Source organism: Macaca fascicularis, chromosome 17 (genome assembly GCF_037993035.2).
Source record: "Macaca fascicularis isolate 582-1 chromosome 17, T2T-MFA8v1.1".
In the NCBI taxonomy this organism is placed as follows: Eukaryota; Metazoa; Chordata; class Mammalia; order Primates; family Cercopithecidae; genus Macaca; species Macaca fascicularis.
In genome coordinates this window covers 103,272,853-103,300,625 of record NC_088391.1, presented here as the reverse complement: position 1 = coordinate 103,300,625, position 27,773 = coordinate 103,272,853, and the positions used below count along the sequence as shown (strand labels likewise).

The window sequence follows — 27,773 nt, the reverse complement described above, 5'->3', positions numbered from 1 at the left end:
ACAGAGGACAAAACCCCAAGATGTGTGTGCCTTCAGAAAAGGCTAGGGCGCATTCTAAAGTTGAGGCAATTCAAGAGGAAATTAATTCAGCGGAGGACAAAGGCCCAGAGCAGCGCATCACAGGCTGCCCGCGGTGTCCTGCTGGGGCCGAGCTTGTTAGGGCCAGGCAAGGCCTTTGTGCTCCACCAGCTTTCACAGCCTCAGAAGCCCAGTGGGGCACAAGGAGATGACGTCACAAACAGGTTTCCCTGCGAGCGCAGCAGGAGGAGCAGAGACCTCAGGGACAACTCCCATCGGGGCGTCACGGCCTACCAGCCAGCAGATCCCGCAGGAGCTGAGGCTGCAGGGAAAGCCGGATGGACGCCGCATGGTAGCACACCCACAGACTCCGAACACGTGTCTGGGCTCTGCACTTGGATGGGAGTACAGCCTGCGTCTGTGGATTCCACGTAAGTCGTGCGACACAGTGAGCTCAGGTATCAAGCACCTGGGAAGCCGTGGCGCCTGTGCCTGTGACCCCAAAGGGTGGAATCCTTCCAGGGCATCTCCGTGTGGTCACTGTGTCCTATAAGCAGTTTAGGAGGGTTCATCTGCTTCCAAATTGTTCCAATTTCTCCACTTAGTGTTGGAAACTTTACCATTGGAGGTTAAATGCTTTATGTGAAAGCATAGCTCCCACAAAGATGTCCGTAAGGGAGAGAAAAGGAGTGACCATATCTCGGGGGAAGACACCTTTGTGCTCGCCTTACACAGCCGAGGAAGGCGGTGACAGCGTCCTCCCACCTGCAGAGAGAAGACCACAGGGCCCCCTTGTAAACCTGTAGCCACCCTGGTTTGTCTCGGAATCTGTCCTTCTGTGTGGGATACGTTGCAGGCAGACTCAGGCCTGGCCTTTCTGGAGTTCAGGGCGGCTGGAGGGAGCAGGACAGACCTACCCTGGCCTCTTCCAGCCCCCAAATCTGCACAAACCCTGCCTAGACAAGACAGCGGTACTGTCCCTCCCTCAACCCCTCCTCCAGAATGAAGGCGCCGAGGTCTTGGCTTCTCAGTGCCCAGGTGCCATCCGGCTCTGCCTCACGGGCTCCAGCTGGACAGGGAGGGCTTCCTGCCAGTCCTTGTCCCGAAACCTCTGGCCAGGGTGGTCTGGCTGGCTACAGCCCGCAACTGGCACCCAGCACCTGGAATCCTCACTGGGAAGCTAAGCCGGGCAGGGGCCCTGCGTCTGTGTCCAGCCAGCCCCACGGTCACTGAGTCCTTCCTGCACCCCACACCCCGTGCTGGACGCAGGGCTCGGCCCGGAGCAAGGCAAAGTGTCTCACTTCTTGGACTTTACGTCTCAGTAAAAATAGACAGAAAATGGGTTAATGAACACAGACACAGCCTCACATCGGGGTGAGATTCATGCCGTGAAGGCGAAGAACGCAGACCAGGAGGGTAGGTGGGGCAGTGGCCTGCGCCAGGGCCCTCTGGGAAGCAGAGCCAGACAGGACCCAGCCGTCCCACGAGGGCCCGGGAGCCGTCCAAGGAGCGGGAGGCAGATGTGGGTGTGTACGGAGACAGAGCCAACAAGTATCGCCACCTTTTGGGGAGAATTTTGCTAAAACAAGGTGAGAAACAAGAGCTGAGCCGGGCTGGGAGGGTCCCGGAGGGTTTCTGTTGAGACTCTCCTGCTGCTCCGATGACTTGGCCGACTTGGCCGGCAGGAAGACAATGATGCCGCCACAGAGACGGCGAGAGGTCGCCCGGCCACACGGCCCCCCCTCCCCCTGGGGCGACAGTGAGGGGTCACCTGCCCGCCGTGGCCTGCTCTTCTCTTAAACACTGATGTCTTAAGAAGTCAGGAAGCCACGTGAGATGAGTGAGACACTGATTTTAGCCCTACGTTTGTGCGTGCTGCCTCGGCTCATCCTCTGTGGGGCGGCTCGCCTGTTGCCGTGTGTCTGGCTCTGCCCTGCCCTGAGCAGGGGCCCCAGTGGCTTCCTGGACGCCTTTGCCGGTTGGGGACGCCCTGGACCCTCTCGGTCCACTGCAGTCACCCAGGTTGAGCCACTCGGACCGATGGCAAGTGAGCTCCCCTGGTGGGTTCCAGGTTGTCATCCGAAGAGCAGCCATGGCCCTCAACAGCCCTCCAACCCCACCCCACCTCCGTGCAGGCCCGGATCCACCGGGCAGGCCACTGCCCTGCAGTCCGCCGCGGCTGCTCCCAGGTGTGACTGCCCTGAAGCCGGACGAGGCACTTCCATGGCCCCTCAGAATGGAGTGTTGGGGGTTGAATCGTGGCTTCCGAAGACAGATGTTGGAGTGCTAACTCCCAGTGCCTCAGAACGTGACGTTGGCTGGAGACGGGGTCTTTATAGAGGGGACCAAGCTAAAAGGAGGTCAGTGGGGCAGGCCCTGACCCCAGCGCCACGTGGAAAGCGCCCAGAGGAGATGCAGGCAGAGGACGGGGCGGTGCTTCCACACCCAGGGAGACCCGGGGGTTAGTGCACAGACGGGCCTCAGCAGTGCACTCACAGGAAACACATATTTCACCCACGCGTTTGAGATAGGGACATGGCTCTTCTTCTCCTAGCAAACAACTTTTGATTCCAACTTTTATTTCTTCTCCGGGCTCCATCCTCCTTCTCCATCTCTCTCGGCCCCAGGTGCTGCTGGAATGTCCCCTTTGCTGGGACACCAGAGGACACCCGAACAAACCGGCCTACCTGTCAGAGCCTGGAGGCTGCCCCAAGCCAGCATCTGTGGTTCCACATGAGCTGAGGGCCATTTTATGCCGGCCTCGCTCTCCCTCCAGCCCTTCTGGGCTTGGCCGGCCTTCCCCCATCCCCCCGAGCCCTCCCAGCAATCCTGTCCCAGGTGAGAGAACGAGGCTGGCATGGAACAGCCCTCAGTTGACGTGGGGGAGCAACGGATGCCCTGGGCGGGCTGGTGGATACCAGAACACCCTGGGGACATCTGAGGACGCCCCAAGGACACCTGCGGATACCCCAAAGACACCTGAGGATGCCTGAGGATGCCCTGACGCCCCGAGGACACCTGCGGACATCTGAGGATGCCCCGAGGACCCCTGCAGATACCCCAAAGACACCTGAGGACGCCTGAGGACGCCCCGAGGACATCTGAGGACGCCCGGAGGACATCTGAGGACATCTGAGGATGCCCCAAAGACACCTGAGGACGCCTGAGGATGCCCCGAGGACACCTGTGGATACCCCAAAGACACCTGAGGACGCCTGAGGATGCCCCGAGGACACCTGAGGATACCCCAAGGACACCTGGAGTATGGAAAGGTAAAGATAAGCCCACATGAAGATGCTGAGAAGCCAAGGAATGAGAGGAAAGCATTTCGGAGAAACCAGGGAACGAGAGGAAGGCATTTCGGAGAGAATCCAGGGCGGCTGTAGGTTCATTCACCCCACAGATGCCTTTGGAGCACTGCCTGTGCGCTGCCTGTGAAAAGTAGCCCGTGACTTTGTGGCGTTCAGGAGCCAGCAAAAGTCCCGTGTTTAGAATTCCAGCCTGTGAGTCGGGGACCCTGCTGTCCGCCCCCGGGGTGTTTCACAGGTGGCCCTGAGCTGAGACTCCGTGGGAAGCAGGTGGCTGAGCAGGGAGAGGAGATGTGGCCAGGTGGGACTCAGGCACCAGCCACCAGGGATGCTCTGGATTTCACCCCAAGGCCCCTCTCCAGGGCCCCCAATGGAGCCACGATCCCAGCAGTTGGACCCTGGTGGCATTTTGTTTTTGAAGTTGGTGTTTCCAGACAAGACACAAAACTGTAGAGTATGACATGGCCAGGCCGGGTGGGGACTCAAGAGAGGTCAGGGTTGGGACGAGGCCACGGCCTCTGGGCCAGGGGGCATTCCGGGGGCTCCGTGGCAGCACTCAGAATTCTGCCAGGGCTGGGAGTGGCAGGGGGCAGGGAAATGCCATCTACTTCAGAGTGGGAAAGGCTGGGTTCAGTCAACAGAGCTCAGGAGGCTGAAGGGCCTGAAGGAGCCTGGGGTTTGGTCAAGAGGGAGAATTGGGATGGAAAGGGGGCACCTAGACCCCAAGAATGAGGTGGCAGGCGGGGGCTTGGCAGAGGTCAGGGAGGAGCTCCTGGTGGGGACGGACCAGAAGGTTGGGAAACCCAGTCCTGAGTTTCTCAACCTGTGCAGGCTCTGGAGTCCAGGAGGGTCAGCACCAGGGCCCTGCACCTGGCACACCTGGTATCCCTGCAGGGGGTGGTGGCCGAGGGCCCACACCACCCACACTGGGCTTGTCACCTTCATCCCACACAGAAGCACACTGCAGAAGTGTTCTGACTGTACAGTTTCTAACAGCAGAAAATGTATACACCACTTGTGTGATTTTCTTTATAAAGAAACTGAAGCAGATTTTTATTCTTTATTGCGAGCAGATTCAGGTCTCCTGCTTAGATAATCTAGAGAAAAGTCCAATATAATATTATCAAGTTAGTTTATCTACAGAAATAAAAGTTAAAAACAGGAGCATACAAAATAAACTTTACAGAAATGTTAGATTTGGTTTAATTTATATTTTAACTTTTCAAAGCAGATTAATGAATTATCAGTTAAATGTTAATGTGTGGAGGCTTGATTTATGTTAAATGCACCTACTATGTTTAATAATTTAAAAATAAACTCCAGTATTTATGATGATGACAGCTATGGATACCATTCATATTAAATACATTTTTGAAGACCTTCTTTTATTACATTACCTAATGAATAGACATTTTAAATGGTAACGCAGACATTATAATTTTAAGTCAGACACAATATATGCATATTAAAATTCTGTATACTTTGATAAAGTAAAAAATAAAGCTATATAAATTGATCTTTAGATTTTTTCTGCAAAAGTAGAATCACACTTTCATGACACTTCTAACACATCCCCATCAAAGCTGCTTATAGACACAATATCAGAAAGATTTTCATTCCAGTTCACCCACCTTTAGCTTAAAAAAAAAAAAAAAAGATTGCATTTACCAACTGACATTTTTCCTGTTTCTAAAGTTACAAATGGGTAACTTCCTAAAGAAATGTAGGATACAAGGACCTGCATATCAAGCTGTTAAGACACTGAGCTGCCAAATAAATAATATTAACATTAAATAAAAGTGGCTGCATTATTCAATACTAGTCAGTGCAAAACACATAAGCTGAGTGGTTTGAAGAACAAGGCTGGAGGTTTCCTGCTACGGCACCGGACCCCTGGCCAAGGCTCAACTCAGAGAAGTCACAACAGCCTGTCTAGACATTTGTTTAAACGCTCAGCAAGCCGAGCGGATGGTCACCCTGTTGGAGAAGCTGCCGCATCTGGCCTCCTCCCTCGAGGCGGTGTGGCCTGCTTGTTCGCCCCGTCTGCTCCGACGCAGGCCGGGTTGACTGGGGCTTTAGGAGGCCGCGGCCCTTCCCAGCTGGCTCGTGGCAGAAGACCGGCTGTGCTCCCTGACGTGTGCAGGGATGAGGTGCGGCGTGGGCGTGGCCGGTCCTGCTGTGGCCACCTGGTAGAGGGCTGATCCAAGGGGAGGTTTCAGCTCGTGGGGCTGGACCTCCCTGAAGGGGAAAGGACCTTGTCCAGGGCACCAAGCGCTGCTCACAGAGCAGCTGGTGTAAGTGAAGCTGCGACCTCACCCCGGGCCCACTCTGCGAAGCCTAGACATTCTGCCAGGAGGGGGACACTCCGTCCCAGGGAGGCCTGGGCTACGAGCCCCATCTTCCCATGCCCGGCCAGAGGCCCCTCACAGGGGCCCTCAGGAAGGAGGCAGGATGCAATGCGGGACACCAGGACAGTGGGCACTTGCTTGTGGCACATGTGTGTATACGTGCATGGATGTATTCGCGTGTGCGGGGGCCTGCACGTTTGTGGTGTGTACATGTGTGGGAGCTCACGTGTGTATGGTGTGCGCACACGTGTTTACGTCTGGGAACTCATGTCTGTGGTGTACACATGCATGTGCATGTATGTAGGAGCCTGTGCGTGTTTGGGATGTGTACATGTGCATGTGTGCATATTCGTGTGTAGGAGCCTGTGCATGCTTAGGGTGTGTACATGTGCATGTGTGCTCATGTGTGCAGGAGCCTGCATGTGTTTGTAGTGAATGTACATGTGCATGTGTGTGTATGCATGTGTACAGGTGAAGCTCATATGTCTTGTGTGCATACACACGTGTGAGAGCAAGCCTGTAGGAGCTTGTACATGTGTGCTTACATGTACATGCATGTATCACATCTGTGTGTAGGAACTTACACCATTCATGGTATATGCACATGCATTGTGTGGAGTGTGCACACGTCTGTAGTATGTGTACACATGTGCATGTACATGTATGTCACACATGCTTTGGTGTACATACACATGTGCACGTGTGGAGGAGCTCACACTTGTGTACATGTGTGCATACATGTGTGCGGGAGCTTGCATGTTTGTGGTGTGTACATGTACATATGTATGTGTGTGTTTCTGTGTGCAAGCCTGCAAGTGGACATGGCTATGAGTGAACGTGGAGCCAAAAGCCCGGGACACACATGTAGCAGGCCCACCGTGGGTGTCTGAGACGGTCTGTGGCAGGGACTGGGCGTGAGTCACACAGCAGGCCCACTGTGTGTGTCTGAGACAGTCTGTGGCAGGGACTGGGTGTGAATCATGCAGCAGGCCCACTATGTGTGTCTGAGACGGTCTGTGGCAGGGACTGGGTGTGAATCATGCAGCAGGCCCACTATGTGTGTCTGAGACGGTCTGTGGCAGGGACTGGGTGTGAGTCATGCAGCAGGCCCACTGTGCGTGTCTGAGACGGTCTGTGGCGGTGACTGGGTGTGAATCAGCGACTGTGTCTCTGACCAACATGCTGAATTACAAATTGATAATTAACCTGTGCAGCAGCAAATAAGATTTTCAAAACTCGACAAAGTGCTCAAAGTTGACATTACTTGCTTCAAAGTTAGTTTAAGGCAAGTAAATACTAACTACTGTGAGGTGGAAAATTGTGTGAAGACCCTGTGACGTCATTCACTGACGTCATCCTTTTAGTTTTTATCTCGTGCCCCTTGTCGATTTCAAATGATCAGGTACATTCATTTAATAATTTCCCAAGCAATTTTTTAAAAGACGTTTGGGAGTGTGTAAAAGTTTAGTGACTTTCACACTAAGACTTGTTGTCAGAGGTACATGGTGACTATCTCCACACAGGCAGAGCTGGGACCCAGCTTACTAAACCTTCATGTGAGAATCTTCTATTTTTAAGGCTGAAGGATGGAAATTAACAATGAAACACAGAAAGCAGAGGAAATTGCAACAAATTGTAAAGAAAAAGTATAGCAAATTATCGTACCTTAAATATGCTGTTTAACTAATCACTGCCACCAGAAATACCAAGAAAGGAAGAGGTGTGTGTAGAGAATAAAATCAAATCTGAAAATTCACATTCATCAGAGATTGGAACATTCAGTCAAAACTCTCACCAGAATCTAAATGTAAAGTGGCCAAAATTACATAAACTTAAAAATGAAAGCTTTATAAACCTATTTTTAAAATTAGACAATATGTTAAATAAATGAATAAAAGATATATAAACAGCTATGAAAATACTTCAGTGCAAAGGCAATTTTAAGATTTCTAAAAAAATACATTACAAATAATTTGTTAACTGAACATACAGAGAATCTGCCCCCCATACAGGTATTACATTTATGCCCATATTGGGTTCTTAAAAAGGGCTGTAAAAATGCACACACCATTGTTTGCGGGGGTAGCGTGGGCAGGGCTGCCAAGCCAGGGCGGCTGCACGAGGACCTCGGGACACGGTGGAGTCCTCCCCGTTCTGTCTGCTCAAGCCAGTTGCTCACTACCCTCATCTTTGGTGTGGTGTTTATTTGTCACCTTAGTTTATCTCAACCACTGTGTTCACTGTTCTTACCGCCGATTTATCCTTTAGTTCAAATAAATATTGTATAGGTAAAAGATTATACAATCAAATGGTGAAATTTGAGCTTCCAAAAACACCTACTGTCGAGCACCTCGGAAACACCCTCTGGTTTCGCCTGCCGGAGCCCGTCTGACAGCGTGGCTCTGGGAGGGCATGAGGGCCGGCTCCTCCTCCAGCGTCTGGTACTTTCCTGAAAGGCAGCAGTACCGAATCTCACAATGAAATGTCTTCTTTAAGGACCATTAAGGCTACGTCAAAGATTATTTCTAGAAATAGAAACGCCAGTACAGAGAGCAACAGGGACTTTGTATCACAGCAGCCCTTGGGTTGCTAACCCACCCAGAGCAGCGCTGGACAGAATCCTAAGACGAAGGAGAGCCCTGCGTGGGGACGTGGGGATGTGGGGACAAGGGGACGCAGAGCCCGGTGGGCGGAGGTGCAGTGTGGGAGGCGGGCGGAGGTGTAGTGTGGGAGGCGGGCGGAGCTGCAGTGTGGGAGGAGGGCGGAGCTGCAGTGTGGGAGGTGGGCGGAGGTGCAGTGTGGGAGGCGGGCGGAGGTGCAGTGTGGGAGGCGGGCGGAGGTGCAGTGTGGGAGGTGGGCGGAGCTGCAGTGCTGCCTGCTGGGATCCACCCCTGTCCTGTGGGCCACCCCCATCAGCCCGAGACAGGTTCTGGGGCACCAACACCACCTTGGTGGTGACCGTTCCACGGGGACAGAGGATGTCTGCCCATCATAGTCAAGTATCTGTCTCCTGGCCCTTGCACCTGCGAAATCAACATTCTCCTGCATCAGTGGACTGACGGCTCCATGCTCTGGTGAGTGGCCGATGGACATCCTGGCACTTGTGCTGCAGGGCTGGAAGCCACTGGCGTGGCCTTGTCCTCCCACATGGCACTGCTTTCTGCACAAGGCGATGATGGGGAGACCGAAACTCAGCCAGCCCTGACACACAGAGCAGGCAGGCTTGGACTTAACCACAGGGAAGCCGCTCCCAGATGAACAGGGCACGGCTGTGCATCCGCAGGGATGACGGTATCCGAGTGACCTGGCCCTTCCCACAGCATGAGGATTGGAGGGTTGCTGAGGAAAGGACGTGCCGCCACAGTTCCACCTCACCCTATGGAGGGCACGAGTGGCGGCCGGGCGAGCAGGAACAGCAGCAGGTGTCCACACATGGCCGCCCCGGGGGCCTGGATGGCTCTTCTCTCCCAGCGACAGCAAAGGCCGATGACAGTAGGTGGGTGAAGACACGGGCCTGGGGGAATGGCCTCTGCATGACAGCACAGGGTGCGCCAGCCGGATGTCCCTTCTGAGTCGGGCCGAATGCCCGGGGGGACCGGCGTGGCTCAACAACTGCAGCGCTGGGTCCAGGCGGCCAGCGTGCCACACTCGAGGGCAAGGCCTGTGACCCCCCTCCTTGCCTCCTGGGGGCCAGGAAGAGGCGTGTGCGGTCTCCACAGGCTTAGGACCATCCATCACACAAGCATCTGCACACGGGTCCCAGGGCAGCTGAGACTCGGGCTGGAACTGCAGTGGTGACGGGAACCGCTGAGGGTGGGTGGGGGCTCCACGGACACCTTCCCCTTCCAGGCCGCGAGCGTCACCTGCTGAGAGCAGGAGCTGTACCAGGCGGCCGAGGGACAGGTGCTCTGGTAGCCTGGGCTCTGCAGAGAGGCAAGAGGGGTGAACTCTGAGTCGCGGTCCCGAGGCTGTGCGCACCCATTCTGCTGAGAGAACGAGACACACGGTCAGTCTCAGGGATCCCCACGGGGCTGCTTGGGGTGACCTGGGCCACTCTGGGATGCACTCACTACCATCGCCTCCTGCAGGAACTGCTAGACTCAGCTCAGGACACTGGAGAAGCCATAGAGGCAAGGGGCCTCTGTCTAGGAACGAGTGGCTCTCCTTTTCGGCATCAACAGTGACTGTCCCCGTCCCACCATCCCAGGGAAGAACCAGGGACCCCAGGGATACAGGCCATGGACGGGAAACCTACAAGTTTCCTCCTGATAGCTGGCTTCCTGTGCAGTGAGAGCTCGAACGCTACACCGGTACCCAGAGACCCTCGAACAAAAGGCGAACTCACTGCCCCAGAGAGGGCAGGCCCCACCCCACAGGGACTGAGCTGATGGAGTACTGGACACGCTCAGTTTGCGTCCTGTTGGCATGTTGCCTTGGGTGTCACCACATGGATGGGGCCTACATGGCTTCTGACAGCCCACTGGGGCCCCGGACGTGCAAGGGTCCTGCAGGTCTGACCAGCGAGGGGAGCGGCAAGAGGCTGGCAGCACGCATCTGTCTGACGGGGGGCCGTCCCCAGGTCAGCCCACTTTTAGACCAGCCCACTTTTAGACCAGCATTTCCAGTGCCGGAAATGCTGGCAGGAGCAGGCGTCTTCACGGCCTCCATGTCTGTCAGGGAGGCGACAAGCTACGTGCTCCGGCTGGCACACAGAAGACTTGTACTCACACTTGCCTGGGCCCCAGTTCCACACAAACCACGCAATATCCACGTTTGATTTCAAAGCAGGCTCCTTCCTGAGAGGCCTTTTAGGTGAAGCCGTTTCCCCCAGGGACCAGGACCGTGAGCCTGTATCTGACGAAGCTGGGCCCGGTCAGGCTGCGTGCTGTGTGTGGGGGGAGTGTGCACGTGTGTGGGTGTGCACAGCATGTTCCATGTGTGGTCGGCTTGCCCTCAGGCATGTTACTTACCTGGGACAGCAAATGCATGTGTGTGTAAAGAGAGCTGCTCTTTTTCACCGTGAACCTTTGTTATCAAAGACAGCACAGCACAGCACAGCAAAACTTTGGAGGAAAAACAGGTCTGACAGTCACAGCACACGGGCGGCACGCAGCAGCCGCAGTTACCTAGCGTGGAGCTAACTGCGCCTTGGCCGCCGTAGGAGGTCCTTCAGGAGGGGCCCGTCGCTGCTCTGTGCGGCCTGGACTGGAGCCTTGTGCTTCATGCCCCTCTGCAAGGCGAGGAAAGACACTGAGCAACGTGGGCCACGCAGGGCTGCTGAGCCGGTGCCCACGAGCACCAGGAGCGCTCTGGCCTCCGCCTGCACCATCCGTGGGACCCCAGCAGGAAGAGGCACTAAGCCTCTGTTGGAGTCTGCATGGGGTGTCACGGAGCGGCCAGGGCAAGGGCTCAGGGGCGTCTTGGGAAAACACTGTCCCAGCAGGGCCGCTCCCATGAGGAGCCCAAGCCCAGAACTGAGAGACAGTGACAGGCTCAGGGACGGGCCACGGCACCTGTGGGAGGCAGAGGGTCCCAGGTCCCTCAGCTGGAAGGTCCACCAGGCACCTCTGGAATCCTGGAGCCACATGTTCAGCCACACACCCACTTCCATGGCAGACAGCGAGCCTCGGGAGCTGCTCTGCCAGGGCCCTGCAGAGTGTCCTGAGGCCAACGTGCTCACAGAGCACTGAGATCTCGTAGCCCAGCCTTATTCAAGGAATAAGGGAAGCGTGGGAGCTGAAGAACTGCGGGCTTGGAATTGCAGAACTGCAGGTCCGAATGGGCAAACGCCCAGGTGAGGAGCAGCAGGAAACAAAGGATGAGGCTGCCACCCGTCCCGGGGACAGGGATGGAGAGGCGAACTGCATGCAGATACGCGGAGATGCCAGCACAGACATATGTGTGCGAATCGCACGTATATATACGTCAGGCCCGTGATGCTTTTCTTTTCCATAGGAACAGATGAAAAGAAAACCATCCACTGGAAGTAAAATATGCCCCACGTGAGGACTAGTGACATGTTTACTCCTCCAAAGTTTTGCAGAACGCAGGTGGTCTCAGCACCACGGTGTGTTCCTGTGTGTGCCGGGCACGTGCTGGCTGCAGGCGCTTTGTGTTCAGGTGCGGACACCGGCCCTGCCTGCGGGGGTCACGCCAGGGCCCGAGGCCTCGTAGGCGGCAGGAGAACGAACCTCTGTGCGGCCGTCTCTATGTAGCCGGGCTCAGCTTCTGCACGTTCGGAGGCAAATCAGCTCTCAACAAACCACATCAATAGTTAGAATGCATATTTTTAGCCTAGAGTTGGCATGATTTAATTAGTTTCTTAAGGACCTCCTATGAGTTATTAAAGTGTTCCTAATAATTTCATCCCTAATGTTTTCAAGTATAGAAATGGTGAGATGAAATTCTGCAATTTAATCTAACAAATTCTGATGACACTAAATTAGAAAAATTTTGATTCCTATTAATTGCTTAGACTTAAAAAAGGACCATTTTGTCAGCTAAAAATGGTGTTTAAAATATATAGAAGATGATGTTATTAAAGGGAAAAAAAGCCCTTTCTGCTCCGGGCATTTTTCTAGGCTGCATTTGGTAAAACAGTAAAATACCAAACATGCATTTTCAGAGCACCATTAATTTGGAGGCATGCGTGAATGCGGGATTTGGTGCCGGAGCACACGGCTGAAAGACAGAACGTGACTTCAGGACAGCACGCAGGCCCCTGCAATCCCGGCTCTGACCACGGATGCCACCGCAGGAAAGTGGCATGTGAATGCCTCTACGCTGCCCAGAAAGGCCAGGGCCATCATTTTTAAAGCATATTATTAACAGAAAGCTTTCAAAGAGGTCTTCATTCAAAAAACAGTAAAAAGAGAATTTGGTCGAACATCTGACACCAAACACTTCTGTCCCCTTTGTCTCCAGTTGTGTGGCTCAGCCTGGCTCCCCTTTTCTGAAATGTGCGTGGGTCCTGAGCAAACCGTGTTATCCTAGCTGTCGTCAGTCTTTCCAGCTGCAGAATGGGCACAGAAGTGGGTGCGTGAGGGAGGATCCACACTCTACAGGCTGCGGAGGGCAGGGTATGTGAGCTCAGGGCCTGGATGACCTGTGAATTGCAAACTCTCATACCTTCCTGCTTAGGATTCCTGCACAGGAACCTCTCTGACACCTGTGTGAGGGATCATGTGGCCGGCTCTGTGCTGTCAGCTGTGTCTGAACCCTCACAGGTGGGTTCTGAGGCTGCCTGGACGCTGAGGGAGAAACCCTGGTTAACTGTGACTGATGGAAAGCACAGCTCACGATCGGTCTGTGTATGTGAAGGTGTAAGTGGGTGGTGGGGCTTCCTGACGTGGGGCTGCTGTGCCCAGCGCCTGGCGGACACTGCGTCGGAGCGCGTGGACTCGGGGCTCTGGTGACAGGCATGGCCCTGCTGCCCCGCGTCTACCATCCCAAGCGTGCGGAAGGCAGAGGAGCATCACCTTGTTCCATCAGAAACTCAGGCTGCTGGAAGTCTGAGAAAGCATAAAGATGGTTGACTGCTCGACAGAAAGGCACTGGCTCTTAGTCTGAGTTCCGAGGTCAGCGGCCACGCACAGAGGGGTGTGTGAACAAGGTGTAGGGATTTAGGCAAAGTGGTCGGAAGATGGAAGGAAACAGGAAGGAAAGAGAAACAACAGACAGAGCTGAGTTAGTCAGAGGCTCGCCACCATGTGCACGTTCTTCTGGCCACTCTAGGTGGACACTGGTGCCCCCTGCCATGACCCGCCAGCCCCTCCCACTCCCTGCTTTATGCCTTCTGCAGGTCCCACTGTGTGGCTGTTCATAAGGGTTGCCGAGGCTTTTGTGGGACGCAGAGACCCACAGCATAACAGGGGCTTCCGAACAAAGGGTGGGACGGGGAGGGTCCTCACTGGCATTCCCAAAGTGCCCCGAGACCCGCCCATCCTGGAGATGTGCCGCAGAGCAGAGGGCCTGTGGTCAGACGCGTCTGGGGGCGTGGCCCTCGGCAGCCCCGACTCGAGGCTGCATGCACACTGTCATGGAAGAGCCCAGACTCCTGCGGGGACAGGCCCTCCTGACCCCCCGCGTTCAACTCCTGCCTGCTCAGGCACCTCTGCAGCCACACGCACCCAGGGGCCAGGTGCGTCCGAGACTCTCGTAAATCTCAAGCCACACCACTGTGGCCACAGCTGGGGGCCCAGGAAACACCCCCAAGCTGGACCTGTTCTCTCTCAGGGTCAGACCCACAGCTCTGCTGTCTCCTCTGTGCCTTGTGTCCTTGTGACATGCGTGTCTGCCATGTCCCCATGAATGGGATGTGGTTATGAACACGTGTTCCATGCACAGAGCCCTGTCATGAACACGTGTGCCCGCTGTGGAACTGCACGGCTAAAGGGCTCAGGAACCAAGGACTGTGCTTACAGAAAAGTACCACTAGACAGCTGCTTCTCGGGCCACAGGCAGGGCTGGGCAGTGGCTGCTTGGCGGCAACGACTTTCCCCTGAAGCACTGGGGGCCGTGGAGTCTCAACCTGGGCCCTGGCTCCTGCTCCCACTGGCTCCCCTCCGTGCACACAGCAGCTGACATGCAGGTTCTGCTGCGTTTCTCCTGCCTGTGGTCCCCGAGTCAGTGGAGCTGTGTGTGGACGTTTTCACTACGCTGAGTGGGGTCTCTTCACCACGAGTTTTGCTCGCTCCTTTTTACAAACTGTGGCAGGAGGCATGAAGGAGGGAGTGCCGGGGACTGGCGGCACTGGTTTCAACATTTTACATCGGCACCAACGTCCCAAGAAAGCTCTCAAGCCAGGGTCCCATTCTGATTGTTAGAGGTGGGTGGTGGGGGGGGCTGTGCCCCTTAAGGGAGGGTGACCTGTTTTCCCTCCCAGCACGGCAGCACTGCTGGGAACCAGCCCCCAAGTGTCTGAGCTGCCTGAGTGAGTCAGGGCTGGGGCCCCGGGCCCCCTCGCTTCCCGTCTTCCTCCCAACTGCACCGCTGTGTCCATCCGGGCGGCCCTCACGCCCTGAAGGAGCGGCCACCGCCGGGGGTCTCCCACCCCTTGTGTCCCCACCAGGCTTCAGCACTGCCCAGTCCAGGGCCCCACCTCATGAGTGATTAGAAATTTCAGGGATGAAACTTGAAAACCCGCATTGTTAACAGAGTCCCGAGGGACTGTGACAGGTGCAGCGGCCCTCCGAGGACAGGCAGGTTTCCCGGTAAAGCAGCAGAGCAGGGGACGTGGTCACTGCCTCTGACTGCAGAGTAGGGGACGTGGTCACTGCCTCTGACTTGGGGTTGAGCTTGAAGTCAGAGCCCAGCTGCTGAGAAGGACGGGGGGCCGGAGGCCAAGTCCTCACACCCGCCGAACCCTCTGCACCTGAGGGGGCACTCGGTATCGTCATGTCTTCCCCAGACCCAGAATTCTGCTTGTGGCTAAAACTTGGGAATGTGGAAAATAAGCAGCTCCACCAATACCAGCATTTCCTGATACAGATGCTACCGTTTCCAGCCAAATTTACCATCCTTAAAAATTACGTAATTTAACCTTTTAAAGTAATGATTAATTTTAAAACAGGGTTGCATTTACATGAAATAATTTGCCTTTTGTATTAGTCTTTTTTCTCTTATTTGTGTCTTATTTCAGATTACTGTTTAATCTGAATGTTTAGGTTAAAACATAAAATTAAACATCAGTCATCTCAAATTTACCTGATGTTTAAAATCATGTATCATTAAGAAACTCATTAGCGATACCTGAACTGATCACGTTTTATGAAATCCAAACCTTTCACACTATCTTTCAAAGTGGTCATTTCCTAGTCCTGACGCCAGGGCCCTGAAGCACCCCTGCCCCGGCTGGGACGCTCCGTACCTGGACTCTCTCCGTTGCTGTTGGCCACAGCTGCCGGCACAGGACTTTCTTGAGGACGTCGGGCAGGAGGCTGATGGTCACCAGAAGCACGATGGCCAGCCAGGCGGGCCCGCTGGACAGCATCTGGATGAACACGTAGTACATCCTCTGGTAGTTGAGGAATGGCCTGAGGGGCAGGGAAGAGAAGCCGCTGGTGAGGCACGTGCTCCCTGGGGCCAGCCTCTCTCCGCACTGGAGAGGGCGTTTGTTCCGGGAGTTCACACTTTTGTCAGAGAGAGTCGCTTGGCAAGCCACGGAGCCTGCTCTGAGTTTATCATATAAAAAATGAACGTGGAACCTCCCGGTAATGCTGGGGTAACAGGGACGGGAGAAGGAATTCTATGACGTCATCTCAAAGGGAAACAGAAGTCTCTGAAGTTCGGTTTCACAGAAGCAAAAAAAAAGGGATCGAAATAGGGATTTTTTCTATCTTGAAGTCTCGGATGGGAAGGACGTGCCAAGCACCGGTCGTCAATACGGAGCAAGCAATGACTTCTCTCCCAAGAAAGAGGATAACTCAAAGATGTCTGTGTCAGCTCCATGAGGGAGGCTGGCAAGGACGCAGGGACTGGTGACCCACAGCCAGCCTGAGTCCACAGGTCCACGTCTACACGTGCCTTCTGGTAGTTTCCTGATCGCCTTTCACATCCCAGGCACTATGGACGGTGGTAGAGACACAGAGACAGGGCCCCACCTCCAGGAAGCACAGTGACACTGGCGTGTGGACAACAGGAGGGAAACGGGAGCAGGGCGTGGTGAGTAACGGGAGGGACGTGGAGCTGCTGGCAGGCCTGGGACGGGGCTGGAGGCACCCCCGAGGTGCTGGTGGTGGGCAGGAGGATGAGGTCTCATCACCAAGTGGGGGTGACACAGTGAGCTCCCAGCACATCAGAGACACGGGGTCAATGTTTTAGGAAACAATGTGGAGGCCATGGTTCTACCAAGGCTGATGGGCTGTGGCTCCTCGGTTCCAAAGCCCAGGAGCTGGTCAGAGAGGTTTTGGGACGGAATCTTCCTCTTACAGAGCCACGGCCTTCAGGGCTGCTAGAATGGCCGGGCTCTCGGGAGCTGGGCTGGGCTCTCTAGAGCCAAGCAGGGTTCTCTGGGGCTGGCAGGGTGACTGAAATCCTCGAAGCTCGGCGCTCATCTCTGGGACTGTGTAATGCAACCTGGGGCCACCAGGGGCCGCTGGCTGAACGAGGTAATCGGGAGGGACACTTCCTGAGCTGAGAATCCCGCCCAGGTCAGGGGCCCTGAGGGATCCCGAGAAGGTCGCCGGCTTTCCCTAGGCCGGCGACTGACCCCAGGTCTGCAGAGGGCTGTGGCAGAGGCTGCTGCGCTGGGGCTGAGATTGGGACCTGGTCCTGGGCCCACCACCCTGCGTACTTTCCTGGCTTATGGCAACAGTCTCTGACCACCCTGCCTATATCGCTCTCACCAGCTCAACATGCAGCCACCGTGGGGTTTTTAAAAGAGCCACCCAACTCTGCTGTGCTCTGCCCACAGCCCTCCAATGGCTTGACTGACCATGACAGCCTCAAGCCAGGATCCTCACAGCCGGCGGTCCAGGAGGCCACCCTGCCTGCTCTGCAGCCTGGTCCGGGCCCTGTCCGCTGGCCACGGCTCCCACTCACCGAGGACCTCCTCCCACCCGGGACTGCGTGCCTGCTGCTGCTCCCCGGAACCAGAGGCTCCCCCAGGAGTCAGGCTGCTGCGGGCAAGGTCCAGCCTCACCATGCCTGGGCCCCATCTTGCTGTGGGGCGTGAGGATAGAGTGAGACAGGACCTGTCCAATGCTTGGCGGGTGCTTCGTTGTGGGAGGCAGTTACCAGCTGGGACTTGCTGTGATGATGGTGTTCTTCTAGGTTTCAGATGACTTTCTGAGAAGTCATCTCTGGCCTTTTAATCTGACATAGGTCCCCTGGTAGAGAATCCTGGTCTGTTCCTCCATATAACTCGTCACAAGCTGTTATCAGTTAGTGTCTCTCTCCCCTGAGGGTGCAAGTCACAGGAGCAGGGACTCCCCCGTGTCTGGCCCCGACTGTATCCCAGGACCCCACATGACGCCCAGCACACAGCAGGTGTTCAACAAACACTGGCCCCAACCAACGAGGCTGCACGGAAAATGTGTCTTCAATCCTTGATTAAAAAAATAGTGCAGGACTATTAAGGTAATAACAATCACGTGATATTTATCAGATTATCAGCTACTTATAGATATTTACCAGATCACTCCTCCCCAGAGGAGCGAAAAGACGACGTAGAACAGCAGCGACCCCCAGATGACAAAATGGTTGATCCAAGTCCAGTAGTGTGTGTCTAACGCAAGCTAAAAGGAAAAAAGGGCAGTTAACGGTGTCACCCGAGCAGTCAGAATGATCGTGACGGGCAGGACAGAGAGCCAGGGGCTGATGAAAGACTAAACCAAACACAGACCCAGCAGTGACGACCCAATGCCCACACAAAAATGCTCCGGAACACAAAGGCACACCTCACACTGCCCGTGGAGAGGAAGAACGTGGGGACGCCAGAGCCCCGGGTCCTGGGGAAGGGAGCCATGGATGCACTTCCCAGATGGCGGCATGGGGGCCATAGACCAAGGTGTTGTTTATATCACCACCGAAGAAAGTCATTCAGATTAAGGTGTTCTTTATGTCACTACCTAAGAAAGTTACTTCTTTTTTTTTTGAGACAGAGTCTCCCTCTGTCGCCCAGGCTGGAGTGCAGTGGTGTGATCTCTGCTCACTGCAACCTCCACCTCCCAGGTTCAAGTGATTCTCCTGCCTCAACCTCCCAAGTAGCCGGGATTACAGGTGCCTGCCACCACGCCCAGCTACTTTTTGTGTTTTTAGTACAGACGGGGTTTTGGCATGTTGGCCAGGCTGGTCTCGAACTGCTGACCTCAGGTGATCCACCACCTTGGCCTCCCACAGTGCTGGGATTACGGGCGTGAGCCACTGTGCCTGGCCAGAAAGTTACTTTAGAGTCAGGTGTTGTTTATATCACTATCTAAGAAAATCACCTTAGGAATGTTTTGGTATCACTTTTTAAGACTCAGTCTGATAGGTTTTGAGATTTCATAATGATAATAGTCTGTACAGAACTTCACTGGACTTTAAAAAGAGTAAAATTTTCCAAAATACATTAATTTGTTTCAATTCAAATGTATTTTGATGGCACTGCCGGGGAGGGCTACCTGCCACTGAAAAGAATTCTAGCCTGAACTCTTTCTGAATTCTTTCACGAAGAAGCAGCTCGCTCCCGAGGTTACCTTTGTCGCTCTGGGGTCTGCACGCGGGGTGTACTGAGTCTGTGCATTACTGTCTAAACAGCAAGATGAGGATGCCCAGGGTGCCCCAGGAGCCGGCCTGGGCTGGGTGCAGAGTGGCTTCCAGCCTGGGTACGGAGTTACAATTCAGAGAGCTCAGAGCGGGTGAGGCCTACCCTGCAGGGGTTCACTGTGGCTGGAGGAGGAACGTAAGCGTGAGACCACTTACCTTTAGTGTGACTGTGAACACCATCACAGTGAATACCAGTGTCCCAAATGTCCAGTTTCCAAATATCTGTTTGGGGAAAACAGTCCAAGTCATCTCGTTTTTATGTACTTTTTTTCTCTTTCAAATCAAGAGCTTTAGAAAATACACCTCATTTTTCTTGCGTGCCAACACTTCAAACCCCAAAGATGTAAGCACTGAATTTTCTTATTATCACATAACAGAAGATGCAGCAGCCCCCCAGAGCACGGCAGGACGTCCCCGTTTCCCGGCTGCCTCTCCCACCACCAGTTCCCTGGCGCGGTGATGGGCTCCGAGCCTGTCTGCCTGCAACTTTCTGCCCGCTCTTGACACTGGCCCTGCTCAACGCTCTCGGTCACAACGAACGTCGGTCCCAATGTCTCAAACTGAGCACAGAAATTCCCGCACAGCTGGCATTTAAAAATTCGTAATGCAAACTCGGGTACACGCGAACCTCCTTTTTCTGTTCTGTGTTTTACGTATCAAAGTCTATCAAAGCACATTCCAAGCTTTTAACCGTTCACCTAGGAATATCCTGCTGTTCAACAAGTAACTGTTGTCTTCGCATCTCATTTGTGGCATCAAAATAAGAAGTTACTATGGCTTACGATGTCAGTGCAGAAAATGCTCCACTGGTGAACTTTTGAAAAAGACGTCCGTAATTCTATTGCTCCTCCCATGCCACACAGGATCTATAGACATTCCTTTAGAATAATTTAGGTCTTTAAAACAAAGTAGCTCTCACCCGTGAACCATCAATCCCAGAGGGCCTCTGGACTGTAACCCTGTTGGGAGTATCCTCGTTGGAAGGGAAAATTCTCAGGGGTGAGCACCCCAACCCCAAATTGCTATGCAAGGACCAAGAGGGCTGTCAGCCGCTAGGACTACCCCCAAGTTCCGTGAGTGCTGGCATCACGCTGGGGGTAAGTGCGGGTTCTGTGGGGCTCAGGGTACCTTCCAGGATGTAGCCGGGGGCTGGAGGGTACAGCCAGAAGAGACCAGGAAACGGGAGCCTGTGGAAACCCTCAGATTCCAGGAAAGGCAGCAGAGCCACAGTGCCCACTGACCACCAGGTACAGCTGACCAGGGACACGTCAGGGTTCCAGGGGTCCAACAAGGTAGAGACGCTGCAGAGTCCCTGCCAGGAAGCCCCTGGCATTGCACTGCCAGCACCTCATTTAGGAGCACAGCCAGCAGCCCTCCTAGGACAGTAGCACCAGTGTCCTCGCCCCTGAAGTCCACCTCCAGGGGCTCTTGGGAGGCACCTTCACATTCATGCTGAAATTCAGAATTACAACAACCCAGAGGCCGCACCAGGCAACACCATGAAGTCTGATGCTGGACGTCTGTGTGTGACCCAGGCCCTGCCCCTCGGGAACTGACCCTGCACAGGGTGTCTGATCTGTCCGAACTGCTCCTTCCTCAGCTTTCACGTGATCTGAACGTCCAGCTGAAAAGGATGGTTATAGTGAACCAGGACGACGTTTGTGAGAGAAAACTGGAAAATCAAGTGCGGGAAAAAGGGGACTTGCTATCGCCACGGCAGGCTGCCAGGAGCCTGGAGTCTCAGAGCTCAGGACACTACGTCTTAGTTCTTTTTAAGGGCTACACAAGATGCTTACGTAAGCCCGACCCGGAGGAAAATCTCATAAAAGATACAAAAGAATCAACATGATGACATTCATGGCCTGGTGGCATTCGGGAATTATTCAATTAAAATAAACTAAGACAAAGAATAAATTCTAAAAAACCTAAAGCTTTTAAAACAGTGAAATAACATTTGAATGGATTCTCAAGATCGACCTGGTAAAAACGGATTTAAGTGATGACGAAGGATAACAGCAGAGTTTAGTAATGAGAAGTGAAAATGACTAAAGCAGGTAGACAGTGCACAGGACACGCAGAGGGACGTCTGTGTTTGAACCCAGCAGTCTGAGGGACAAACACACATGGAGAGAGAGGTCAGGCTAAACCGGGAACAAAGCCGATTTCTGTTTAGAAGTCACCCAGAAGGGGCTGCTGAAGAGAGACTTTCTCCGAGGTCAGCGCTGGTGTTTGCTTGTGCGGCTAAAGACCTGCGGCCTTTAAGCAGGGATGGTCTCTGACATCTACTCAGCGGCTGGCGCGGCTCTCTCAGATAGCACGGGGCCCCACCAGGCCTCCCACACACGCCTGTGCTGCTTTTAATTTAAAGTCGAGGGAAGCTCCCATCAATCCAGTCAATTCAGAAAACATCCCTGACTCAATGGGCCACCCTGACATGGAAACCGAGGCAACACAGCAAGGATGTGTGTCAGGAGGCACACGCCCCTTCTAACACAGAGCTAGCTCCTGGGTGCGTGGGGCACACGCCCCTTCTAACACAGAGCTAGCTCCTGGGTGTGTGGGGCACACGCCCCCTTCTAACACAGAGCTAGCTCCGGGGTGCGTGGGGCACACTCCCCCTTCTAACACAGAGCTAGCTCCGGGGTGCGTGGGGCACAGGCCCCTTCTAACACAGAGCTAGCTCCGGGGTGCGTGGGGCACACGCCCCTTCTAACACAGAGCTAGCTCCGGGGTGCGTGGGGCACACGCCCCTTCTAACACAGAGCTAGCTCCGGGGTGCGTGGGGCAGCAGCGGCTAACAGCGTTTCCACCGACAAAGCACACAGGAAGTCACGTTTGAAAATATTTTCGAGAAATATTTCATTTGTAATGCACTCCAAAAACACAGAGAAACGACAAACCCACGATTGTCTTACCACGTGTGTGTTGGTAGTCATTATCTGAGGGTGGGAAGGGAAGCCAGTGGCAAAAAGAAAAAAAGCAAGATACAAATAAAACAAACCCCCAGGGATTAGGCAACCAACCAGAGACTAAATGTTCACTAGAAAACTACAAATCTCTTCATTGCAAAAGAAGCAGACTTAAGTACGGTGCTCGGGGAAATCTAACACGGGCTCAACGTGGAATTCATTCTCATATTAAAAATGCAATGTCTAGGCCGGGTGCGGTGGCTCATGCCTGTAATCCCAGCACTTTGAGAGGCCAACATGGGTGGATCATGAGGTCAGGAGATCGAGATCATCCTGGCTAACACGGTGAAACCCCATCTCTACTAAAAATACAAAAAAATTAGCCGGGTGTGGTGGCGGGTGCCTGTGGTCCCAGCTACTTGGGAGGCTGAGGCAGGAGAATGGTGTGAACCTGGGAGGCAGAGCTTGCAGTGAGCCAAGATCGCGCCACTGCACTCCAGCCTGGGCAACAGAGCGAGACTCCGTTTCAAAAAATAAAACCCAAAAACAACGCAATGTCTAAATTGTGTAATTCTACCACTAAGTAATGAGCTGATGGTGAACTGTAACCTACAGAGATAAAGTCTGAAAACCTCAGCAGGCCAGCCGGGCAGGGTGGCTCACGCCTGTAATCCCAGCACTTTGGGAGGCTGAGGCGGATGGATCACGAGGTCAGGAGATCGAGACCATCCTGGCTAACACGGTGAAACCCCGTCTCTACTAAAAATACAAAAGAATTAGCCGGGCGAGGCAGCGGGCGCCTGTAGTCCCAGCTACTCGGGAGGCTGAGGCAGGAGAATGGCATGAACCCAGGACGCGGAGCTTGCAGTGAGCCGAGATCCGGCCACTGCACTCCAGCCTGGGCGACAGAGCGAGACTCTGTCTCAACAACAACAAAACAAAAAAACAAAAAACCTCAGTAGGACATTTCCTTCCAGTGACACTGAGCACTCAGATAATGCGACCCGGAGCGACGTGCATGTGGCGATCGACCCCGTTGGGAAGCTGCGCGGGCTGCACTGAATTACTGCTTTGACAAAATCATCATACAGGCTTGGGAGGGTTTATTCCCGAGCAGCTGAGTCGGCGCGCTCGAGCTCCGTACTGACCTGCCCGTTGCTCGTCACAGTTGTATTTTCAAACATGAAATAAGCACCAAAGAAGAACACCAGTGCGTCAAACAGTCCCAGGAGCGTCCAGTAGATGAACACTCGCCAGCGCAGCAGGGCATTCTTGGCGACGTCCCTATGTGAGGAGAAAAGTGCACAGCGTGTGTCCTCGAGAATCAGGGCTCGGCGCCGCCCCCGGGCTCCGGGGTGGCCGTCCCTGGACGTTGTCTTCATGGGATAAGATGTGTGTGGCCGGTAAACACGAGGTTTGTGCTCTGGCCACAAATGCGGCATGTCCGTCACAACCAGCATTTTACTACCCATTCATGTCCTTGGCTAACTTTTGCTTAGATTCTTTCTCTCATATTCACTGCAATATCGTCATAGGCAGAGAGATGCAAGCCATGCGCTGTTGCTTCTGAAAGTAACGAACACGGAACACAAGGCACACACCTGACATTCACTGAGCTTGTGACACCTTACACCTGACGTGACACCTTACGCCTGATGTGACACCTTACAGTTGATGTGACACCTTACGCCTGACGTGACACCTTACGCCTGTTCAATAAGATAGAATTTGCAGGATTCCTTCTGGATACATGTCTAGAACGGTATATCCTCTCCCGTTTTCTCAGATTTATTCCCAATTATTAAAGACGTACAACAAATTTTTTATCGTCGTCCTTAATCACCTACAGTGATTATTTTTGGGTCCAAGCCATCAAGATCCCATAGAATGGCTAAATATTCTGATGAGGGCAGCGAGGCTGATGCACGGATTCCTGCAGCATCCTGGGCAGGGAAGCGCGTGGTCTTGGCTGTGGTGGTAGATGCAGGAACCACGCATGTGAGAAGATTGCATAGAACTGAACACACACAGACAGGTGTCATGTACACACACGTACATGAGCACAGGGAAAGCTGCGTGATCTGAATAAGGGAACAGGAGAATGGCATCAACATCAACACATTGGATGTGATGCTGGACTGCAGTTTCTTGCATATCACCACTGAGAGACATGGGATCAGGGTCCACGGAATCTATTATTTCTTTTTTTTTTGAGACAGAAGTCTCGCTCTGTCACCCAGGCTGGAGTGCAGTGGCCGGATCTCAACTCACTGCAAGCTCCGCCTCCTGGGTTCATGGCATTCTCCTGCCTCAGCCTCCCGAATAGCTGGGACTACAGGTGCCCGTCACCACGCCCGGGTAATTTTTTGTATTTTTAGTAGAGATGGGGTTTCACCGTGTTAGCCAGGATGGTCTCGATCTCCTGACCTCGTGATCCGCCCCTCTTGGCCTCCCAAAGTGCTAGGATTACAGGCGTGAGCCACCGCGCCCGGCCGGAATCTATTCTTAATATAATCTAAATCTATATTATTTCTTACAACTGCATATGGATGTAAAATTATCTGAAAAACAAAATTCTAATTTATGATAGGGTTTGGCTGTGTCCCCACCCAAATCTCATCTTGAATTGTAGCTCCCATGACCCCCACCTGTTGTGGGAGGGACCTGGTGGGAGGTGGTTGAGTCATGGGGGCGGTTTTTTCCCATGCTGCTCTCATGATAGTGTCTAAGTCTCACGAGATCTGATGGTTTTATAAAGGAAAGTTCCCCTGCACACGCCCTCTCGTCTGCCACCACGTAAGACGTGACTTTGCTCCTCATTCACCTTCCGCCATGACTGTGAGGCCTCTCCCCAGCCGTGTGGAACTGTGAGTCCACTCAACCTCCTTCCTTCATAAATTACCCAGTCTCAGGCATGTCTTCACAGCAGGATGAAAACGGACTAATACAATTTAAAAGACCATGGAAAACAGTAACATACTGAATCTTCCAGAGACCTTGGGGGGCATTTCTGAAATAGCAGAAAAATATCTCTTCCATATTATTAAAAAAAATATAACTTTTTGGGAGAAAAGACACCCTGAAAGCAGAGCTGTTAATTTTTCTTTTTTCTCACTGAATGGAACACACATGGTTTTAAAGGGTAACTTAGGCCACAGACTCCCTGGAGTCACAACGAGGAAGACGCTGGTACCCCGGCTCCCTTAGGACTGTTAGAAAGCACAGGAAAGTGCAAACTGGCTCCACACAGATGTTCCAAATGCAGCGTAAACCATCCAGCAAGGCTTAAAGAGTCTCCCTTTGAACTATGTTGCTTCCAGTTTAAAGAAGCTCCTGACCAGGCAAGAGTATCAGTAGATGCTGAATGTTTCTGGCCCTTAACTGGGGTCTGCCAGGTGGCTACTGGAAGAACTGCCAGAGTGCTGCCTGGTTATTCTCTGTGCTCTCAGGGGAGGCTGTGTGGAGGATGGTACCTGTACAGGGTCGGGTCTCTCTTAAGCACGTCGATGCCAATATGCTGCTCCATGAGGCTGTACAGGAGGATGGGGAGGGAGGTGAAGCTGATGTTGTAGAGGGTCAGATACGCGGTGTCGTACAAAGTCTGTAAGAGGAAAGACACAAGGAAGTGGCGCCTCAGTGCATTGTTACAAACTTTCTGGATCTTTTGATTAAATATATTTTCTTTCTGAAATGCCTAGAAAGATCAGAGCACTTTTCAAAGCTTAACGATATAAACTAGGGTCTGTGAGATCAACTGTGATTTCAGGATGAAAGTCACAGCTGGCCAAAAGCCTAACACTGACTCATCCCATTCTATCAGCACAAACTTCAAGAAAAAAAAAAAAAAAGGAAAAAAGTCATAGAAAACATTTGCAATTCTGATTGCCATCTTCAAGCTTCAGTGACTCTGGTCCCAGTCACTTCACATGAAGGCAGTTGGCCCGCCAACCACTGAGCACACGAGTGACAGAAGGAGGCGTCCATCTAGGGCAGGTGCCCGGGGAGTCCTTCACCCCTCCTGGATGGGAACTGTCTTCTTCCCCTATGGGCACACTGTACACGTTAACGTGCCAGGCACCGGGGTGGCCCATGTCCACAAGGACCTCGAGTTGGAGTTAATTCTTGCAGTGGTGTCAGGATACCCAGCTCGGCACTGCTGGGCCCTGGGGAGACCACATCATCATTAGCCCTCATCTCAGGGCCACAGCAGTTTCAGAAGACACGGAATAAGCGGCCTCCAGGACGGCAACTCCTCAGCACCGTGGCCCCCACCCCACGCCTGACCTTTCACCCCTGTCTGCTGCTGGGCACCCTGGCTTCCTCGCAATGCTGGGGAGTGTTGCTCATTCCCAAGTCTCCTCTCCCCACGGCAGCCACCCACTGGGGTAAGGAAAAGAAGGCTCAGATGGCCTGTCCCTGAAGACCCCAGGACTGACCTGTTGTGAAAACCCACAGAAGAACTGGTATAAAAACTGAGGGAAGATGAAGCAGACATTCTGAAAGGCAAGGCAGAGCTGTTAGTTCAGTGATGGGGCAGAGGGAAGCAGCCGCTACTTCCAACGTGGCCTGTCCCACGTGGGCGGAGGGATCCACGTGTGCCCAGAGTGCGGGAGAATAGCACTAAAGGATTCTAGAAAGTCTCTTATTTCAGGGGCAACGGAAATGTGACCACGTTCTGGCCACTCTGAGGACAGACAACGTATTGGGGAAATTTGTCAGCTCCAAGAGAAACAAGAAGGCAATGCAGGTATCAGTATAAACAGAAAAGAATCGAACTACACAGTGAATAAGGAATTCTAAAATACCGTTCCTCAAACATTTCCACCTGAAAGGTTCTCATTGGTTCCACACTCAATTCTGTGGAGGGGAGAAAAGGACTGGGGGTCTCCCGTGGCACAGCAGGGCCTCCTCATCCTCGGGGGTACATTCCCAGACCCGGGGAGGATGAAGAATCTGCGGAAGGTCCTGAACCCTGTCTACACTGTAGACAGGTATGGGTGTTCCTACACATACACACCCATGACAAAGTTTTATTTATAAAGTAGGCGCAGTAAGAGAGTAACAACAAAACAGAGAATAACTATAATAATATACCATAATCAAAGGTACATGAATTTGGTCTCTCCCTCCTCCTCTTAAAATATATTATCGGGTCGTATTCACCATTCTTCTTCTTGTGATCTGTCAACCTGGTCACCAAGACAGCTACAGAGTGACTGAGGGGCAGGTAGTGTACACACAGCATTGGCACACCAGACAAAGGGACAAGCCACATCCCAGGAAGGACAGAGCAGGACGGCATGAGGCTTCATCACGCTGCTCCGAATGGCATGCAATTTAAAACTTAGAAACCGTTTATTTCTGCAATTTTCCATTTGATATTTTTGGGCCTGGGTTGACTGTAGGTAATGGAAACTGTAAAAAGCAAAGCCACGGCTAAGCGGGAGATGACTGCAATCAGATTCACCCCTTCCTTTCTGACAATCGCTGCTACCTAGAGATCAATGACCTCTTGTGCCATCAAGTGGTTCAGACAAGGGTCGTGCCAGCCTGTGTGTGATCTGCTGCTGAAAATGTGAGGGGGAGCGGCGATCCGCCTACCTTATAAAAGAAGTACTGCACGAGCTCAGATATCCTAATGTAATAAAAATGCCCGTGAACAAGCAGCATCTTCTTCAAATGCTTAAACTTTGGGATTGCATAGTCGCTGTTCCTGGCAGCCTGGCGGCCTTCCTTGCCGATGACACCTAGAAGACGGAGGTGAAGGAGCTGAGGAAATGCTTTCCGCACACCACGCACAGGGCAGGGACGGGGAGAAGAATGGATGAAACCATCACCACGAGCCTTCCTGGTCACACACGAGGGTGATGACGGGGGTGTCCTGAATGCACCTGCATGCTGCCATGGGCCTCTGTCTAGCAGAGGGGTGACCTGGCCACCAG

The 27,773-nt window shown here is 53.4% G+C and overlaps 1 protein-coding gene and 1 long non-coding RNA gene across 15 annotated transcripts in view; one reads left to right on the top strand and one right to left on the bottom strand.

Annotated features, from left to right (window-relative positions):
- The first annotated feature begins 250 nt into the window (after positions 1–250).
- LOC135968016 (uncharacterized) lies at positions 251–4,666 on the top strand. The gene is made up of 2 exons (XR_010582442.2): positions 251–449; positions 2,646–4,666. It is a non-coding gene; the product is annotated as an uncharacterized lncRNA (long non-coding RNA).
- ATP11A (ATPase phospholipid transporting 11A) overlaps positions 4,350–27,773 on the bottom strand; it is a 187,573-nt gene continuing 164,149 nt past the window's right edge. For 2 of the 14 annotated variants that reach the window (XM_005586272.5, XM_074021485.1), the window contains exons 22-29: positions 27,433–27,578; positions 26,268–26,327; positions 25,305–25,432; positions 22,980–23,115; positions 19,079–19,144; positions 17,807–17,910; positions 15,543–15,708; positions 4,350–9,660 (exon numbers count right to left, since the gene is read on the bottom strand). In XM_005586272.5, the coding sequence (XP_005586329.2) occupies positions 9,409–9,660; positions 15,543–15,708; positions 17,807–17,910; positions 19,079–19,144; positions 22,980–23,115; positions 25,305–25,432; positions 26,268–26,327; positions 27,433–27,578 (1,058 nt within the window). In that variant the 3' untranslated portion in view covers positions 4,350–9,408. Of the gene's footprint in view, positions 9,661–10,800; positions 10,905–13,020; positions 13,240–15,542; positions 15,709–17,806; positions 17,911–19,078; positions 19,145–22,979; positions 23,116–25,304; positions 25,433–26,267; positions 26,328–27,432; positions 27,579–27,773 lie in introns of those variants that run through there. The other 12 variants (XR_012426601.1, XR_012426600.1, XR_012426599.1 and 9 more) reach the window with 12 other exon arrangements.